The sequence below is a fragment of the Aptenodytes forsteri genome, unplaced genomic scaffold, assembly GCF_000699145.1.
Source record: "Aptenodytes forsteri isolate BGI_AS27 unplaced genomic scaffold, ASM69914v1 Scaffold166, whole genome shotgun sequence".
NCBI lineage: Eukaryota > Metazoa > Chordata > Aves > Sphenisciformes > Spheniscidae > Aptenodytes > Aptenodytes forsteri.
Genome location: NW_008796110.1, coordinates 4,318,554 through 4,338,232, shown reverse-complemented (window position 1 = coordinate 4,338,232; position 19,679 = coordinate 4,318,554). Strand labels below are relative to the sequence as shown.

Genomic DNA, 19,679 nt, shown 5'->3' with positions numbered 1-19,679 from the left:
AGCTGCTGGCCCTTACCGAGACAAAGCGCGGCCCATGTCGCTGGGCTGGAAAGAGCTGGCAGCGGCGTGCCAGGAGCCACCATGTGAGAGCAGGTCCTGGGTGCGGCCGCATTCACAGGCAGCCAGGCCAGCGTACCCCTGGCTGGCTTGGCAGAATAGCTTGCAGCAGCATGGGGATGGGATGAAGGAGAGCAGCAGTTCTTGCTGAGATCCACGAGGACACTCTGCAGACCAAACTTTCAACCCTCAACATGGTGTTGTGATCATTTTCCGGATAAAAAGATGTAGTTGTGGCAGACAACCGTGCTGCTCCTCACTCTGAGCGCTTTGGACTTCTTTGTCAGAGCAAAGCAATAGAGCCAAGGTTGGCTATACTCCATGGAGAGCTGTGAGCCAAGAGCTTTCCCTGGGCAGTGTCGTTTCCTTTACCTCACTAGCCATTTAAAAATTCCCACTCACACTCCACCTGTCCTGCCAAGGCATCGAAGAGAATGTTCTCTTCCATCATCAATCATCACATGAAAAGCTAGTAGGAGCAGGACACTTCCCCATTTATGTTGGTGACTTGGCACTGGAGGAGATTTCCCAACTGCATCCGGAGAAAGAGAGGAAGGGGTGCAACAAACCCAATGCCCATGACAGCAGTCAAATGTGGGCTCAAAATACCTTGTAATCTTTTATTACCAATGCTTCTTCACACTTACTGCAAGGCAGATGCAGTAGGGACATCTTGCCTTATTATTCATGTTTTACCACTGATTTCAAGATTCATCTCACCTGAGTACTCTAGGTTAGATGTCCAGTATCAGCAAGTTATCTCGGCTTACTGTGTTATCCATGGAGAGCGTTGTGCTCCTTGAAAGGATAACTCCTGCATACTTAGTGGTTTTCCAGGAGAGGTCGTTTTTAGATAGCTAACAGCTGATGAATTCCAATCTATATCTTCAGATAATGCATGTGAGATAGATAAAAACACCCATATATTTGTAATGAAATTTATTGCTTGGACATTTTTTCTCAAAATGGGTATATAAATAACTGCATTTATTTAATTTTTTAATTTTTTTATATATATAACATCTGAATATATTTTTATTTGCAGATGCAAATCTACTGCTATGATGCAGATCAGTTTACAGATTTTGAAGAGGCAGTTCAAGGAAATGGAAAGTTAAGAGCTTTATCAATTTTGTTTGAGGTAAACAAAGTATATCTTTGTGTCATTAAACAAGCTTTGAAACAGCAGATGTTCAAACTGAATTTAACTGGTTCCAATGTGTGATCACTGAGTTAAAAATTTGCATATATATTTCTAATTTTCTTACAGAAAAGCAAATGGGCAAAATACATTTGCTCTGCTTTAAGTCATCTATAATTTTGGTGGTCAGCTGCAACTTTCAATTTTTTTTCATGAAGCCTGTACTGTTAATAAAATGCAATTTCTTTTTAACAGATTGGACTAGAAGATAATCCGGATTATAATCCAATCATTAATGGAGTAGATAGTGTTAGTCGTTTCGGTAAGTCTATGTCCATGTTTTATTGATTACTGATTAGACTAAATTCCATTGCAGTGTAATTATGAAACCTTAAAGACATCAGGGAGCACGGTTCTCTAGAGCTCAGCCATGTCTATTTTGTTAGAACAACAAAAGTCATCTGGATAGACTAGAGAGCCGGGCAGTCACCAACTGTATGAAATTTAACATGAGCAAGTGCCAGATTCTGCACCTGAGACAGGGTAATCCTGGTTATATGTACAAACTGGGGGACGAGAGGCTGGAGAGCAGCCCCGTGGAAAGAGATCTGGGGGTTTGGGTTGATGGCAAGTTGAATATGAGTCAGCAGTGTGCCCTGGCAGCAAAAAGGGCCAACCGTGTCCTGAGGTGCATCAGGCACAGCACAGCTAGCCGGTCTAGGCAGGTGATTGTCCCACTCCACACTGCACTGGTGCAGCTCCTCCTCCAGTACTGTGTGCAGTTGTGGGCGCCTCAATATAAGAAGGACATCTATTAGAGTGTGTCCAGAGGAGGGCGACCAAGATGGTGAAAGTTCTTGAGGACAAGACTTACGAGGAGTGGCTGAGGTCACTTGGTTTGTTCAGCTTGGAGAAGAGAAGGCTGAGGGGCATCAGGGGAAGTTCAGATTGGACATTAGGAAAAGATTCTTCACTGAGATGGTGATTGGCCACTGGAACAGGCTCCCCAGGGAAGTGGTCACGGCACCAAGCCTGTCAGAATTCAAGGAGCGTCTGGATGACACTGTTAGACATACGGTTTAGTTTTAGGTAGTCCTGCGAGGAGCAGGGAGTTGGACTCAATGATCCTTATGGGTCCCTTCCAACTTGAGATATTCTATGATTCTATGATTTATTTACCCCAAGACTGAATATTTGTAACAACAGCAGTAAGTGTAAATGAATGTATAACTATCATGAGGAATTTGCAACTCTAAATGCTAAATCAAGAGAAATGTCTGATTTATTCTGTAAGCTTTCTTTATCATACATTTCTGGATTTTTATATGTGGTTGGAAGACAAATAACCCTGTTGTAGCCATCCAAGATGTGTCTTACAAGCGTGAGACCATATGAGTATCAGTAGACTCAGCAGAGATTAATTCTTTTTTCAGTAGCTCCTGTGTAAATCTGAAATAATCCAATTATATTATATTTGTACTAGCATTATTCAAACCAAATGTTGACACTTTGGTGTTTTAGAATTCCTCGTGGTTTCACATCAGAGCACATAAACTTCAGGGTGGTGCATAAGAAGATCTGGTCTCTGTTTCTAACTCAGTTTCATGGTGGCTTCGCAGAAGAATAAACACAAATGACCATAGTCTTGAACAGGGATATTTTCTTACATCATGGCCATGACCTTATAGTAAATGGCTAACTTCATCTCTTTATTCCTGTATGTAATGATGCTTGAGCTCTGTAAAGCCCCTTAAGATCAATAGGTTGAAAGTGTAAAAAGCTATTAGTCCACTATTTTAAAAGCTTTCAAAAGTGTGACACTAAAATCAAGATTGTTTTTCTCCAGAAAACAAACACCATTCAACAAATATAAAAGGGAGCGACTTTCATAAATTACAGAGACAGAGGAGGAGGAAATATAAAGCAGTTAAGATTCATTATCTTTGTGTGCCATCTTCTGTGAAACACAAAGAACGAGTAATACATCAAGGCAGATACTGTACTACAGCCTTGGAAGGAGCTGTAAAACTATCAGCAGCAAGATTCAAGATACAGCCACTACATGGCAGTTCAACAATGAGTAGAATATTGGTTTCTTGAATAAAATGCAAATGAGCTCTGAAAATTCAGGTCATGACTAAATCAAGTTGTTCCTCCTGAAGAAAAGTGAATAGCACTCGATCTGTCCATGTCTGTGATGTACATGATCTGTCCTTGTCAGTCATATCTATTTTGTGCTTATTTGAATGCCAGTTGCTGAGTTCTCAAGCTCTGCAGAGGAGCAGTCCTGTTCCTTCTGGACAAACTCTGTGTTTCTCATCATTCTTTGTAGGTGTTTGATTTTAGAATCTAGGCTGTCAATCACATTAAAGGGCATTTTAAAATCCAAAGTTGCAAAACGTATGGCAGGGTTCTTACTATAAATGAGAAGTTTCATGTCCCCAAGCATCTATATAAAATGAACTAGCCATTCATTTTTACTGAAGGAAGAACACGTTAACTAGACATGTACCAGACAGCAATGATAGCTTCTGTCTGAAGGTTGATTAACTTGTTGACAGGAGAAATAGAAGGATGGGCTTTGGTCAACACAGCTAAATGTTCCCCTTTCATGACACATGGATAAGAGAGAGGGGAGGAGCCAGCTCTTAAACCTTAACTCAGTGGAACAGTCATTGTACAGAAGAAAAGCACCAATGATTTGTAGTAAACTGTTAATGAAATTTGCTGCTCTCACCAAATTTGTAAGGAATTATGAAGACAAAGACAGGTCAGAAATCTGAACAGGGCTCAAGAAGTAACATATCTGTAAAACCACAAGTTAATGCACAGTCTGAAAATTCATTAGATATTCATAAGTGAATACTTATCAAATAGGGAGAAATTTAAAATCAGTAACTTGAGATTTAAGTAAGGTATATAAGGATCTACATTATTCCAAGGTGTAAAAAACAAGTATTATTTTGGATGCACCAGACAATAAGGCAGATAATTATCACAAGATTGATAATTGTCACAGTCTGAAAAAATCTGCCTTGAGGAGGTTGGTACCATTCCTGCCAATTTCTGTTGCTGGACCCTACTGCCATACCAGCATGAACTTAGCTTTCTGTGGATGGACTCCCAGCAATTCCTCATGCGTGCTCCCAGCTGACAAGGTACCAGGTAAACTGCTGACCTGAAAGACGTGGTATTATTTTCACAGGACAACAACCAGAGTGGTCATACTCTCCTGGAGGAGGTCTTTGCATTCTTCTCTGCTTTGTATAAAACTGTTACCGTTTTTCACTGTATTGTCACCATTTAAAAAACCCCTGACCCACAGAAATTCTGCTTCTGCTGTCATGAGTAATATAACTCTCAGGTCTAATATGGCAACAGTTCCCCAGGCAGTGATTTTCTGCAGAGGTTAAGATCCTGCGAGAAACTCAACAACTTGACCAAATTCAGGGAGAGTTTGAAGCCATGTCATGAGACCAAGAACAGAGATTTAACATATTTTTTCTTTGAAGTTCATGTGTGAGACAAAGATTTGGCATCTTGGACGTTTGCAAGTAAACTTACAGGTGGACAAATTCTTGTGAACCAATGTACTGATTCCTTTATTTTTACTGGAGAAACTCATTACACTTTCCCAAGTAAACAAAGTTGTTTTTGAACAATACTTATTCAAACTAAATAGAAAAGGCTCAGCAATTTATTTGTATGCTCGTCTCTCCAGAGATCAAATTTTGAATAGCCTCAAAATTAGCATGTTCCTATAATGGTAACTCTTTTGGAAAGTGTGATTTCTATTTATTCATTGCTTCTGCAGTATTTTAACTATCCGATGCTAATTTTTTTTTTTCAGGAAAACAGGCTGTCTTAGAACCATTTATTTTGCTGAACCTTTTGCCGAATGTAACAGACAAATATTACAGTTATAATGGGTCTTTATCAACTCCTCCCTGCTCTGAAACAGTTGAATGGATTGTGTTTAAAGATACCATTAGTATTTCTGAAGACCAGGTAATTCATTTAATGTATTAAAACCAAACAATTGTACATAATACCAAAGAAAAGCAGTTGCCACGTATATGGTAAAAGCTCATGGCATTCATTGCCAGCCCAACAACCTAGCTTTTCTTTTATCTAGTTATAAATTTTTCATGCAACCATTAAATTAGAAAGCATATATATTACTTGAGTATGTCATCTTTTCCCTTTTTTGGTTCAGGACTAGTCATGTCTTGCCTTGGAAGGGAGTAAGAACACACTTCCTAACTCTGCAGGCTGTCTGGACTTCTAGCCCAGATAAAGAGCAGTACAAAACACTCTTTCCATATTCCCTCAGCCAAATGGGAATTCCCCCAGCGTAGCTCCAACAGCAGAATGGTTGAGAAATACAGGTGGAGTAAACTATTAGATACACTGCTGGTACAGAGGAACAGAAGTTCAGTGCCACCCGTGAGAGCTCAACTGGGAGACTTTACCCAACATCTTTTCCCCAGGGTTTTTGCCTGTTAGCAGAATCTGGTTAATTTGTTACGACTTCTGACTTCTTTTTTTCCTTACCTCTTCTAGTTAGCTGTATTCTGTGAAGTCCTTACAATGCAGCAGTCTGGCTATGTTATGCTGATGGACTACCTGCAAAACAACTTTCGAGAGCAGCAATATAAGTTCTTTGGACAAGTGTTTTCCTCTTACACTGGACAAGAAGAAATTCATGAAGCGGGTATTTACTGAATAGTCATTCCTCTCTTCACAGGTTGCAAGACAATTTTCAGTAAAAGATTCATCCTAGTATGAAGATACTCATTTTAAATTGTGTAGAAAGTAGCACGCTGTATTATTACTCATAAATCTATCACTTCAGAGAAAAAAACTAGCAATCATAAAACATGTCAGATTAAATGGAGTGGAAAATTAAATGCTTGTCTTGACCAAACGTTCAGTTCAAGCTTTCTTGCACTGCCCTTTTAATGTGTTTCAGACTTAAACAAAGCTGCCTTTTCAGGGACTGCGAGAGGATGTTGTTTTACAAACCCATTTGGTTCTTTGTTGTGTAATATGGATGCTTTTCCAACAGAGGCTGAACTGAGGTCACCAAATTCATTTCACGTAGTCTGCTGAGAAAGTGATAGATAGAGAGAATCCCAGAAGCCAGATTCTGTTCTCTGTTTTACCTAAAACCTCAGGGAAGTTTGTGAAGGTTGTATGACCAAAACAGTACATTATGTAATGGGAAACAAGATCTAGCACTAAATATGGAAGTCGATGATTTCTATACTTAAAAGCATGGAAGAATAAATAGTAAACATCTATTTTTGGGGCATTATGTTGCTACTTGGGTGGAGATACCTGTAGATTCTTAAACTCAGTTGCACTGAACTGTGCTTAATTAGACACAGACAGATGACCAAAGCATGTGATGTAGGTGTTCTCCAGATTAGAAAGAAGTGTGGTTTCATTTTAATTTCCCTTGGTTGGGTGGATATTTTTTTTTCCTACTGGAAGGACCCTGTGTATGAAACTTGCGTACAAGCTAGGGGATGTTCATCATTTCAGAACTGCTGGAGGGCTGGGTCCCCTGCACAAGTACATCACACTGTTTCACCACAGTGCTGCACAGGATAGCTTTACTGCTTCATTTTATAACCAGTCGGTGACACTTCTGTTTGACCTCAGCTTGTCATGAACTCCTCAGATGCGTGCCCAGGATATGAATTTTTTTGCATTGGTCTAAGCCAAGAAATATCTGTTCTGGCAGGGTTTTTTTGTTTAGGTACTAAGTAGCACTTGAAATTTTGAAGCTTGGAGAAGGAGTATGGAATTGAGCTGCAGCAATCAAGCACATTATCACAAATAAATTTCTGTTTCCAAATAGACTTAAAACGGACATTGTTGATTGTTGGCCTAACTTAAAGATTATCCTTCCCCAAATCCCTCTGTTTAATGAAGGTCTTTGGGGACAGGTCACTGTAATACAGACCACCTTTTCTTATGTCCATGTTGTCAGAAGGAAATGAATCTTCTCAGTCCTTTATAAATAGGAGTCAATCTATAGTGAAGAAATGTCATAGGCAAAGGACCTTTGAAGACAGAGACCAGGACTTCTTCTGCCACCTGCAATTCACTTGCCTCCCAGGTGGTTGCACTACAGCCACGACCTTGGCCTTGACCCTTCAGCTCAGTCACTGCAATAGAAGGAAGCTACTTTCAGCTCTGCCATCCTAATCTAGATTTCCATAGAGACGGACAAGAAGAAAAGCTGGATAATACCGTTTAAGACAGGCCCCTGCTTCCTTCTGTCCACTCCATGTGCTGACACCTGAAGGAATTTTCCACGTGCTGTCCCAAAGCAGTGTGTGCTTTAAAACTGCATAGGAGGTTGCTTCCAACCAGTCCCATTTCTGCACTATATCAAAGAGAGATTCTGTGAATTTTCTATCTTATCTGTGAGTTTGGTATCCATACAGATTAGAAAAGAGTGTCCAGCCTAAAGATATTAGGATCCTGTTCTGCACTGAGTTATACCATTTAAAATTAGAAGGCCCTTCCGCTTCATGTAATGATAAAATATGTTGTACAAAGCATCCAAAATTTCTGTGTACGTTGACTTGTATACTACCGAACAAATGGGTTTCAATCTACCTAGTTTAAGACAAAAGTGTCCTGCACTCACATTACTGTGGCAGCGAACACATGTAGAACTTATCCCAAACTAGGTATTTAAAGTAACAAATTGTAGGTTGAAAATTCTGCTTTGAGCATAAACAAGGAGGGACAGAAAGGGATCACTGAAATTTCAAGTCTTCCTGTATATATGTTTTGCATTTCTGTTAATATTTATGTGCACTATGTAAATGCAACAACATCACATACACATACATGTACATATTTATGTACACACACATGTATAGATACACAGACAAATGCAATTATAGGATTTGTTTAATGTAGAACTTTAGAGGAGTATTTATATTTTCACCTCCATTTTAAGAGAAGGTAAATAAAAAGCCCTAGGAATCATTAAATTTAGATGTTGAGATGTAAAAACTGTAACATGGATGCCTGAGTCCCCAAGGGTAAATAGGTTTATGTATTTCATATTTAGTATTGCAAAGTTCTTGTAGTCAACAGAGAAAAAATAATCTTTGAAATCCCTTTAGATGACAAAGAGAAATGACAAGAGTGGACTTACTCAAGTAGATAACTGAAAAATTATTTTGTATTGTGAAAACTAGAATCCCAATTTTCTCCTGTTGGATTCAGTGTAGACTCTCATTAGGCGGTAGGATTAAGTGCTTGATTTATTGCTGTTATTAATACATGACATTTCTTAAGTAGAGCTAAGTTTCCATAGAAGGGCTAAAAGAATCTTTCTATTCAATGATAAACTAATTTTGGCAATATATTGTCAGAAATTTTCACACCGTGACAACCTCAACATTCTTGGTGTACAAGCACTGCCCTACCGAGGACGTGGGAGATACTTCGTTCCACAAACCTGCCTAGTGATACATGTAATTTTCCTCTGTGATATGTATGTATGCATATATGTATGTATATATTTAAGAAGAAGATTAAAATAGCTAATTCTTACAGCCATACTTGAGGATTCAACTCAAAAAGCTTTTTGAAATTGTAATGCTTTATCTCCACCAACCTCAGCTGGCATGAAAATCCATTTATAATAGAAATCATTGTTTATTCCTATAAACCTGAGAACCATCGTGGTAGCTGCTGGGCCCATTACATAACTTCCCATCCACTCCACTCTTCTGGTAATGCCCTGTGAGTAAGTGCAGAAACACAATTCTTGTTAATCTCCTTGGATTTAGTAAAGATATAAAAAACAATGGGTTCTTAAAATTCAAGACTGACGATATATATTGGTAAAAAATATTTGTCAACCTGTTTTCCCATGCAAAATACAACTGTGTAAACCTTAGCAGTTATTTTAGTTAAATTCTCTTGCAAGACCAGGGGTAAGGACTCAAGCCTTTACCATTTCGCGTACCACAGATGACATAAATTAGCTATAACCATTCTCAGATTCTCTCAAGACATTTCCTCTTGTGCAGGATACTTTATACTGACATAATGTGCTGGGTGTCGGTGCCCTGGTGCTGGCAGCAGGGGCTGCAGGGCGGCCTCTGTGGCCGGGGGCCGGGGCTGCCCCGTGCCGGACACAGCCGGTTCCAGCCACCAACCCAACAGGGCACAGCTGAGCCCCTTGGCCACGATGGTGGTGCCTTGGGGAAGACATAGTTAAGAAAGGGCAAAATGCTGCATGACAGTGAGAAGTGAGGAAAATGTGAGAGAAACAGCCCTGTGACACCAAGGTGAGAGAAGAAGGAGGCAGAGGAGGTGCTCCAGGTGCCGGAGCAAAGATTGCCCTGCAGCCTGTGGAAAAGACCATGGTGAAGCAGGTTGTCCTGCTGCAGCCCATGGAGAGCCCATGCGGGAGCAGGCTCCTGCCAGGAGCTGCGGCCTGTGGAGAGGAGCCCACGCAGGAGCAGGTTTTCTGGCAGGATCTGTGACCCCATGGGGGACCCACACTGTAGCAGTCTTTTCCTGAAGGACTGTACCCCATGGAAAGGACGCACGCTGGAGGAGTTCGTAAAGGACTGTGTCCCATGGGTGGGACTCCACGCTGGCGCAGGGGAACGGCATGAGGAGGAAGGAGCGGTAGAGGCAAAGCATTATGAACTGACCACAAACCCCATTCCCCATCCCCCTGTGCCGCTTGGGGTGGGGAGGTGGGAGAGTCAGGAGTGAAGTTGAGCCTGGGAAGAAGGGAAGGGTGGGGAGAAGGTGTTTTTAGTTTTGTTTTAGTTTCTCACTATCCTACTCTATTTTAATTGGTGATAAATTAAATTAGTTTCCCCAAGTTGAGTCTGTTTTGCTCATGATGGTGATTGGTGAGCGATCTCCCTGTCTTTATCTTGTCCCATGAGCTTTTTCATCTTATTTTCTTCCCCTGTCCTGCTGAGGAGGGGGAGTGAGAGAGCGGCTGGGTGGGCACCTGGTGGCTAGCCAAGCTCAACCCAGCACACGTATCTACTGTGCTGCTCCACCTCCATCATGGAGACAGAGTAGACTGGGAATATAGAAGAACTACTTTTTGCCACACACTGTGACAGGGAGCTGAAAAGCTCTTGAATGTCTTAATCTAAATGAAGTGATTTCACGGCTTTTACAATTGAAAATCTGGATTTAAAAGATAAAAATCTCCAACACAAATTCAACTAAAAGTAGAAGAAAGCAACAAATGTGAAAAAAATTCTATGAGTTATCCAGTGCTGCCTCAGAACAACACCTAGTTTTATTCCAACTGTGTCAAGCTCGGAGAAGCTTAAATCCAGGCATAAATTTTTATATATATGTATCTCTGAATAAGCCAAATTTGGGCCGCTTATAAAGGTCTTTTTGTCAAAAACACAGCCCAAGTAGTTTCTGACAATGATTTGGCTAATGTACCTTGGTGCTCCCTGATGATGCAGTTCAGTTTAGATTAAAAACTTCCGAGTTACATGGGTAGCATTTTATTCCACAGAAGAATAAGCAAAGCTAGGTGCATTACCATGATCTGATACACAAAACCAGCATCTGGGGAAAGCAGAGACCTGAATTCAAGCCCCTGCAGGGGGTTTGAATAGGTCTCTGACTTCCTGTGAATAGTATTTTGCTGCTTGAGACTTTTAATCCAGTTGAATATCTGTGACTTCAGACTAGGAACAGACTCGAGAGCTCCCTTTCTTGAAGTCTCTTTGCCCAGATTTTCAAAGTCTGTATCAGAGCAGAAGTCTTTAATTAGGTAAGTTGATATGTGATCTCACATTTCCCAGTCTCTGGAGAGGGAAAGTGGGATAAGGCAGGAGCAAAGTACCTCTGCGTTACTAAGACTGGCAGGAAGGGGAAGGAAACAGCACAGGCAGGATGACTGATGAAGAGGCATCAGAAGAAGGGCAAGAGACAACAACTTGGGAAGGAATCGGCGTGAAATAATACGCAGATGACTGTCATGTAGGAATATTGTTGGTCACTGCTGAGATGAACAGGACCAAGCATCAAAAGGAGGAGAACAAAAGGGAAGATATTTTTTTCTTGAAAAAAAAAAATAGTTAGAAGAACCACCTGGAAAAGAAAACAGAGTGAAGCTGAAGTAAATAATATTGGAGACACCAATCTTCCACCTTTAAAAGTTTTATAATATTGCTCAGTTTGAATACAGTCAGAGATTTCAGAACCAAATTCACTCAAAAAAGAGGAAGGGAGGAAAAAGGACAGTAGAGAAAAGTTTAGACAGGGAGAAGCTTGGTACTTATACTATGAAAAAGCGTTTGGAGAGTTATTTTGAACACCTTCAAAAAGAAATAGCTGAAGAGTGGTTTGATTCATTAAAAAAAAATAAAATCAGTTTTAAGTCATCTGCCTTAATGCTCAGAACTGAGAAAGGAATCATCTTTCCTGGTCTAATGATTTCCTTTTGCCATCTGGTGGAAATGGGGTGGAATGACGAGTTTTAGGAATGGAATGTACACAACTTGAGATTTTTATTTTTTTAAAATTTGCTCTTTATGTCAATTAAAAGAATTCGGTATAATGAATAAAATGGCATGTCAGATACATAGCACAGTAGATTCAAAGCCTGGAAAGCTACAGAATTTAACTAAATTACACAGACTAATACTGCCTCTACCATTAGCTCACACGCACAAAAAAAGAAAAGGAAAAAAAAAAATCGCTGCTTTTTTTCCATTGACTAAGACCAGAGCTGCTCAAAACTGCCCACCTGCTTACAGAACAGAAGAAATTGAGTTTTTCAAAATACTGGGGTTTGAGTGCCCTCCTGTGTTCAAGTGGCATATTGCAACGTTAATGGAAAGACTTTTTTTTTCCTTTCTTTCAAAAATGCAGTATTGTCCACCAAAAGCGTTGTAGTATCATGGTGTTTGCTTCCTTTAAGAGAACTCCAAAGTATCTACACTTGTTTTCTTAGTTAGCTAGACAGTTTGTTTTGCTTGCTTTTGCTAGATACTCAAAGTTTGTTTTAAACAGATTCTGAGATTTGAATTTCCCCATTTATTCCAAATGGGGAATGATTATGTAATTACTTGTGCAAAAGTCAAGCTAAAAGTTTTGTAATAAAAATATATCCATCTAATCATTTTAATATGTAAGATTTAATTTAATTGTTGAAAGATTTGAAGTAAACTTCATGTACTCTGGTCAATGGTTTTGACAAGTTTATAGATGAAATAAAGCAATAGAAACGAGGTAATAAATGAAGCAATAGACTGAATAATATGCCTTTTCAGTACATATGAAAGCACATATGAAAGGAAATTCAGTACATGAGAAAGGAGCTTCCCCAAAGCTAGGGCAGGGGCAAATAGCCACTCCGAGCATTTCAACCAAAGTGCAAAAACTCTGCAGTTTCAAAGCGATAAGAAGGAGGATTTATGAAAGGAAATGTCAGGGACCCTTGGCCCTCATTCTGAGACATCAGAACAAATCTAATTGCTGTGCTCTCAAGTTGGGAACCAAAAGTTAGTGACCACTTTTGACAGTCATCTCCATTCTTCAGTGCTGTGTCTGAAGACACGGTTCCCCGCACCAGCAGAGGGGATGATGAGAGCAAGGAAGGAGAATGGGGTCTCAGCCCAAACCCAAACCAGCCATGAATGATGCATCTGTATATCATGTTGCTTTATTTTTTTGTGTATCACAACTTACTGGTCATTTTTCAGTGAGCTTCAGTTAAGTAATAGACATTTTCTGCTAATTTAATTTTTTTCATACAGGTTAATCTACCTTTGACCTTGTATATTATTTTTAAGCTACACACAGGTACTTGGGCAATTTAAAAAAACAAATGGCAGAGTCTCAGTAAATTTCTGGTGCACTGGTAATCAGTCTCATCAATAACGTCTAGAAAAGTATCAAAAGGTTCAGCTTACTTGACTAAGATGAAGACAGTATTGGAGGGGAAAGGCTGGAAGACATGGAAGCAAACCTCCTTGAGAGGAAATTCAAGTGTGATAGGTTTACCTTTAAAAACAATCTACTATAGAGTACAGTCTGTTATAGCTGGTGAGAGAGTGTGCATGTCTTCTAATGCTACTCTGGTAGACCCATAAAGACAGAGTACTAGAGGTTTTTCACCCCCAGGACATATATATGAATCCTTATGGTTTGTGGTTTATATTTTATTTCTTGGGAACTGGGTATTAATATTTCACAAAATATGGTATAAAAAGGGGGTGAAAGGGGACTCAGTCCTCAAATTAACTTGCTTTTGAAAATCTAGTGTTAAAATACTGGTTCTGTTTATAGTGCATGGGATCTCAGATATTTTAGCGGAAAGCTAAAAATGAGGCACGTGAAAGACTTGCATTAATTTTGTCAGGAGGTGGCTCAAGATCTTAGTAGTTATTTGTACTGTTTAATAAATATCATGCTCTTTCCTCTTTTCTTTCTTCCAGTTTGCAGCTCAGAACCTGAAAATGTTCAGTCTGATCCAAAGAATTATACTAGTCTTCTCATTACATGGGAAAGACCTCGGGTTGTATATGACACCACAATTGAGAGATTTGCTGTCTTTTATCAACAGTTGGATGGAGAAGACCAGACTAAGCATGAGTTTCTGACAGATGGGTATCAGGACTTGGTAACTGTAAACTCTTCAAGTTTCGTACAAAGGGGTGATGGCAAAGCACTCACTGTTAATTATCTTAAGGGATTAAACAGTAGCTGGGAGCTGATTCAATAAAAAAAATTACTTCTTTGGCTGCAGCTCACAGAAGCTGTACTTCATTTTTTGGCTGAAGAAAAAAAAAAAAAAAAAAAAAAGCCTCTCTAGCGCAGAAGAGAGAAAGCTTTCGCAGATTGCTGTTCTGATTTGCCTATACTATCCCCAAAAGTTTATGACCGTGTCAGTCTGAGCTCCTTAGCCATAAAAACCTTAGTCAATTAATAGCGATCTGTACTTCATTGCTCACTGATATGCAAAGAATGACCTACACAAGCAACTAATAAGATTCGGTACAATCGTACTGCTATAAATATTAAGTTACTGATTACAGCTTCATGGTATTTTACTAATGTGATCTGTTCCTCTAACACTCTTTAAAGACTCCTAACTTACCAGAGATAATGTTACCTAAACTAGCGTTCAGCATTAAATAATTAATAGTTTGGTATCCATGTAAAAGTTCACAAGATTTTTTTTTTGAAGTTGACTGAAAAACATTTGTGACAATAAAATATAAAAAGCATAGAGTCCTAGAAGAAAGGAGCTTTATGGTTCATATGAAAAATGTGTTATGAAAAAAAATAACATTTCAAAATATTTGATACTTATTTGCAAGTAAATGATTAAACATTGTTTTTCTTTTAGGGGGCTATTCTAAATAATCTGCTGTCCAATACAAGTTATGTTCTTCAGATAGTTGCTGTTTGCTCTAATGGTCTATATGGAAAATACAGTGACCAAGTCATTGTTGATATGCCTTTAGAGGACCCAGGTAAGTGGTCTTTTGAGCTTAGTGATCACTTTTAGCTGAAAATCTGTATTTGAAGAAGTAGTTTGTTTGCAAACCAGTTAAAATGCGCAACTATCAAAATATGCTAAAATGAAATTTCAAAATCGCTGCAGTTAACCTTCAGCATGTTCTTTGCTACTGATATTTTACATGATGTAATTCTCCATTCCTTGTAAACATTACCTATGAAAGATTGCATGTTAATTTTTTTTAACTCTAAGAATATTCTGGAAAACACCTACCTGATTTCAAATCTCACAAGTGTATCTTTTAGCAATATAATGTGGGGAAATAAAACCATGTTTGGTATTATTTCTCTATGGTACAAGCATCCTCCCAAAATTAATCCACACAGCCAAAGTATTAAGGAAACAAGTAATGCAGACTCAATATATGACTTATAAGACTGTATCAATTGATTTTGAAATTTGATTTATTATGATTACTTGGAGTTTGATTTCAAAGGACTTGCGGTGATGGAATTCCCTTGCTTCTTAATGCTGCCTTGCAAAAAATCAAAAGGCCTAACAAACAAACCTTACTGATTTCACAGCCAGATTTACTTCTTCCGCCTGCTGGTAAATATGAAATAACTTGAAACTATAGCATGAAGTTTGATCTTGTCCTTAATAATTCCTTAAATTCTGTGGAAGTTTTAGCATCAGACCCAGTTCTTATCAAAGTGAGTGAGAGCTGTGTTTTTAATTTAGAACCCTGTAATTAATCATAGGAAAAAATCAAAGACCTTCTGATCATGCAAGAAACCATTTTTTATCTAAGGGCCTGGATTCTTGTTGTTTATTTATGGATTCTGTAAGTTCAGTTTTACACTTCATTAAGTCTGTTTAGCTACAGCAAAGTCCTTAGCAATGTTGTGATATACTTGGGAAAACAGGTCAGTTTTTCATTTCAAGGGAACCACATTCCTTTACAGTGAGAAAGAATATGATTCTCGACAACCTCTACCACATGAATTACAAACTAATAATGGTAATAGGCTTATAATAGTGCGTTTTTGTCTGAAGGAGGGGGACGCAGGTTCAGGTCTAGTACATATGAATGTTCAATAAACATTTAACTTGTCTTTGAAACACAAAGTGTTAAGAAGAATGCATTTTTGGAGTCTTATGCTAATATCTACTAGAATTTTCCTATTTCTCTTCAGTTTTCTGAGAAGTCCACGACAAGGTTCTGACATTCTGCTTGATACTTCACTTTTCTGTTTATCCTTTATCTACCTCTTAGATACTATATTCCTCCACTTCCTTTCCAGAATTTACTGATTTTATGTTTGAAGATTTTCTCAGCTGAGATTTCATCTACGTACCCCCACATCCATTTCTACATGGAATGACAAATAAGCAGCGTAGTGTTGTCATTATTAAACAATAGTCAGTTCAACAAATCAAATTGGTGCAGTGCTGTCATCACAGCTTTAAAAGCTCAGAAAACAGACATTGGAACAAGAAAATCCAATGTAGGTAATATCTATAGGATAACCCACCTTACTACTACTGTTGTATCCCTGCTGTAAGGGTCGGTGAGACTTGGTTGCTGCACACACCACCCTGCTGTGTGCCATGGCTCCTTTTGGAAGGAAATGTGGATGCAGAGGCAGGGAGGGAGACAGGAGCACTCTGGGGCTGGGTAACCATGAAGCCAGCACTGCAGGCAGCACTGCGCAGTGCACCTGAGGTGCGAGCAAATATTGCCGGGGAACAAACTCAGCAAGAGGACGGTGGGGCGTTTGGCAGTCTGCAGCTGGCTAGCAGCGTAGGTAGAGCCACTGATCACAGCATCCCTCTTGTACTTCTGCTGAACTCAGCGGTGGCTTTGCATTCATTTCAGCAGAAGGGAGAGTGAGGGCCTTGCTTTGGAAATACATACTGGAAAACTCATGTCACCTTCCAGTATATCAGCAGAAATTTCTCTGAGATTTGTATTCTCAGACAAGAGAATTTGGTGCAATAAATGTTATATTTAGCAGTTCTGAGTAAAGGTCTGATATTCTCATGCCTTTTTACACGGACACACCACTAATTTCTTTTTGTTAAAGAAATGAGAAAATACAGTGCAAGGATACCTAGGAGGCATAACAATGTAAAGGCATATCTATATGAACAGGTTAGCGTAACTATGAAAATGGTATTTTTGTGGTTTCTGTCATTTGAACATTTAAATACGTCTCCTTAATGTTGCATCAAAGCAGATTAATGTATATAAGTATATTCTTATCCTGAGTTTTCTTGTTTTTAAATAAAGCATTGTAAAGAGGAGAGTTAAATAATCTGCATATCAAAACTGCATAAACACCTGGGTTTTTTTTCAAATGTCAGGCAGTTCTGAAAATTTGTAATAGCTTCAGGTCTACCTAAGGTTTTTCCTTTAGTTTTCCAAAAGCTTCAAAATTGAGGAAGATTATTTCAGGTCAAATGAAGTGTTTCAAGGATATATTAAATTAAAAAAAAATAATAATAAAAAGAGTTTATAAATAAAAATGAAATACCAAAATGAATATATTGCGTGTTTCAGAAAAACTGGGATGCTTCCTATCTGCAATGAACACAAGTTATTAAATGTACTTTGTGTTCTTTTATTTTGACACTTCCACAGCGGTACCTCTGAAAGCGTTGGATGAGGACAATTCAGGGAAAAATCCCTCCCATGTAATTAGTATGATTACTATGGGTGTACACTCCTTTAAAAATAAGTTTTATAGATGCTGTCTCAACCGTGGATATAATTTTAAAATATGAAAAAAACTTCCATTCATTTCTAATATTAATGTTTATTTGCATACTTACTTTTACTAATTATTTACATCTGAATTAACTGTTGCAAATATTGCAAATATTTTCATTTTTAATATTGCAAATATTAAACAACAGAGATATGAGAATGTAGATATCTAATGAGAAAGATTTGTTCAGAGCAACTTGCTGGTTACTACTATAACATCAAATCGGTTTTGTGATCTGCTTTATAGATCTTGAGGCAAAAGGGGATTTCTTGGAGCTCCTGCTTGTGAATTTATGAAAGAAAAGTTATCTTCACCATGAAGACATGAAATAAAATTGACTCACATAAAGCATAAGCTAAAACTTTCATTTTCAAGAATTACTCTGAGTAAGCCAGTTTAATTAAGATGAAATTCACTGCAGTCACCTCCAGATCAATTAATCTTCATGTTAAGAGCTAAAGTGAGGCATGAGTCATGCGGAAGCATGAGATGGGCCCTTTTCCGGGAAGAATTCTGCCCTTGGAGTGGCCACTTTTAATGAGGGAAGTTTCAGTACACTGTGCAACACAAACCTGGTGTTCAAAAAACTCACGACCATTGTTTTAGCCTTTTCCTTTTGAGATGCTTGGAAGAGAGAGTGTTTCTCATGCCTTCTCCCCACCCTGTCTGGGTGCCTCCCGTATGTGGTTAGTGAGGGCTCTGCAGGCTCCGCGTGATCCACAGACCAGGTTTAAACCCTCTCGTTCTCGGCAGTGCTTCGTAGGAGGAAGGACCTCTTTCGGGCTCTCTGCCTCAGTTTGTGGAAGCCTCAGGAGCTCTGATATGACATTGGGCAAACGATCATAGTTGAGACCTCTGCTCTTTGGGTTTTTCGTAAACTGTTCAGAGTGGCAGCCTTTCATCTTGTGACATAGTGTGTGTGCACGTTAACATTGTTTCCAGTTAGTTTCCGTTTAGTAAAAGTCACCGGGTGCCCTAAGTGATGTAGCTACACAACCTGCATTGAAAATGAAGGGAATCATATACATAGTGTTTTAGTCAGCTTTGATAAAAGTCCAACCTTTATTTACCAATTTTTCGTTTGCTATTAGAATTGGATTTTGAATAACTATCTGAATGTGTGCTTTGACTCTCTAGATAACATCTGTGTAGCTCTGAAAGTTCTGCAGTAGTTTGTTGTGTAGTTAATACCGGTGTTACTTACATGCTTTTGCTGATGCAGGAAATGAAAAATAAGAATATATCTCTCCTCTCATCTTCCTTTGTGTAGACTTCAGTTGGTGTTTATCAAAAAAACCCATGCTGGGATACGGCTCTCAAATGCTGTCTCCTGCATGGCAGCTCATGCTGTCAGCAATGCTTTGTGAGGGTCTAACTATGCAATTTCTTTGTAACTTGTCTTTGTGATTTTTGTCCTAAAAAACACTAAGCATATCTTAAATGTTTCATTTAGGGGATGCTTTTTTCTAATTTTGTACTGATAAATGTAGAAATTGGAAAACTAATTTAATCAGAAGAAACAGGCTTTACTTTTGTTCTTGCCGTGCCATTTATTACATAAGACAGTACAGAAATGAAGACAGTTTTATGTTGTGCACGTTGTTCTACAATTACAAATCAGATTGTTTTAAGAGATTTTTTTAAAGATTTGCGTTGAACATAAATGTAGGGAAATAGTTACCTTTTTTGTCTTTATTCTATCGTTTCTTCATCTGTCATTAAAATGGACTATGAAAAGACCTCTACAAAACTTTCTAACTGATGATTTAATTATTTCATTTTAAAATGTAAGCTATAGAATAAGCTATGTGGTTCCAGAAAAAATAAACAAGCTTGTTCATCAACCTACATCAATGGGTTGTTTTTTGGAGGGTGCGGTTCTTCTTGGTTGGGGATGTTAGCAGATTTCTATAATCTCCCGTCAAACCAAAAACTCAGCAGCAGGATTAACAGAACTTCTGTAAGTGTGTGTCTCTAACGCTTTTGACAGATACATTTTCTGTGACCAAGTAAATTTAAATAGGCTTTGTAAAACGCCTAAACACTAAGATTTAGTGTTGTTCATATAAATTTTATATATATATTTATATGTATGTTAATGCCTCTCCATGGAGAAAACAGCAAGAAACTGCAGTTTTCTGCTGGTGGAATTTGAGAGCACATACCCTACTGTATACTCCAGCACAATCAGCACATTTTATTTTTCTGA

The 19,679-nt window shown here is 38.6% G+C and overlaps 1 protein-coding gene across 1 annotated transcript in view; it reads left to right on the top strand.

The window, feature by feature from the left end:
- PTPRZ1 (protein tyrosine phosphatase, receptor type Z1) overlaps positions 1–19,679 on the top strand; it is a 148,739-nt gene that overhangs the window by 83,359 nt on the left and 45,701 nt on the right. The window contains exons 5-10 of the mRNA XM_009286803.1: positions 1,103–1,198; positions 1,454–1,520; positions 5,049–5,206; positions 5,762–5,912; positions 13,672–13,856; positions 14,586–14,712. Of these exons, the coding sequence (XP_009285078.1) occupies positions 1,103–1,198; positions 1,454–1,520; positions 5,049–5,206; positions 5,762–5,912; positions 13,672–13,856; positions 14,586–14,712 (784 nt within the window). The remainder of the gene's footprint in view (positions 1–1,102; positions 1,199–1,453; positions 1,521–5,048; positions 5,207–5,761; positions 5,913–13,671; positions 13,857–14,585; positions 14,713–19,679) is intronic.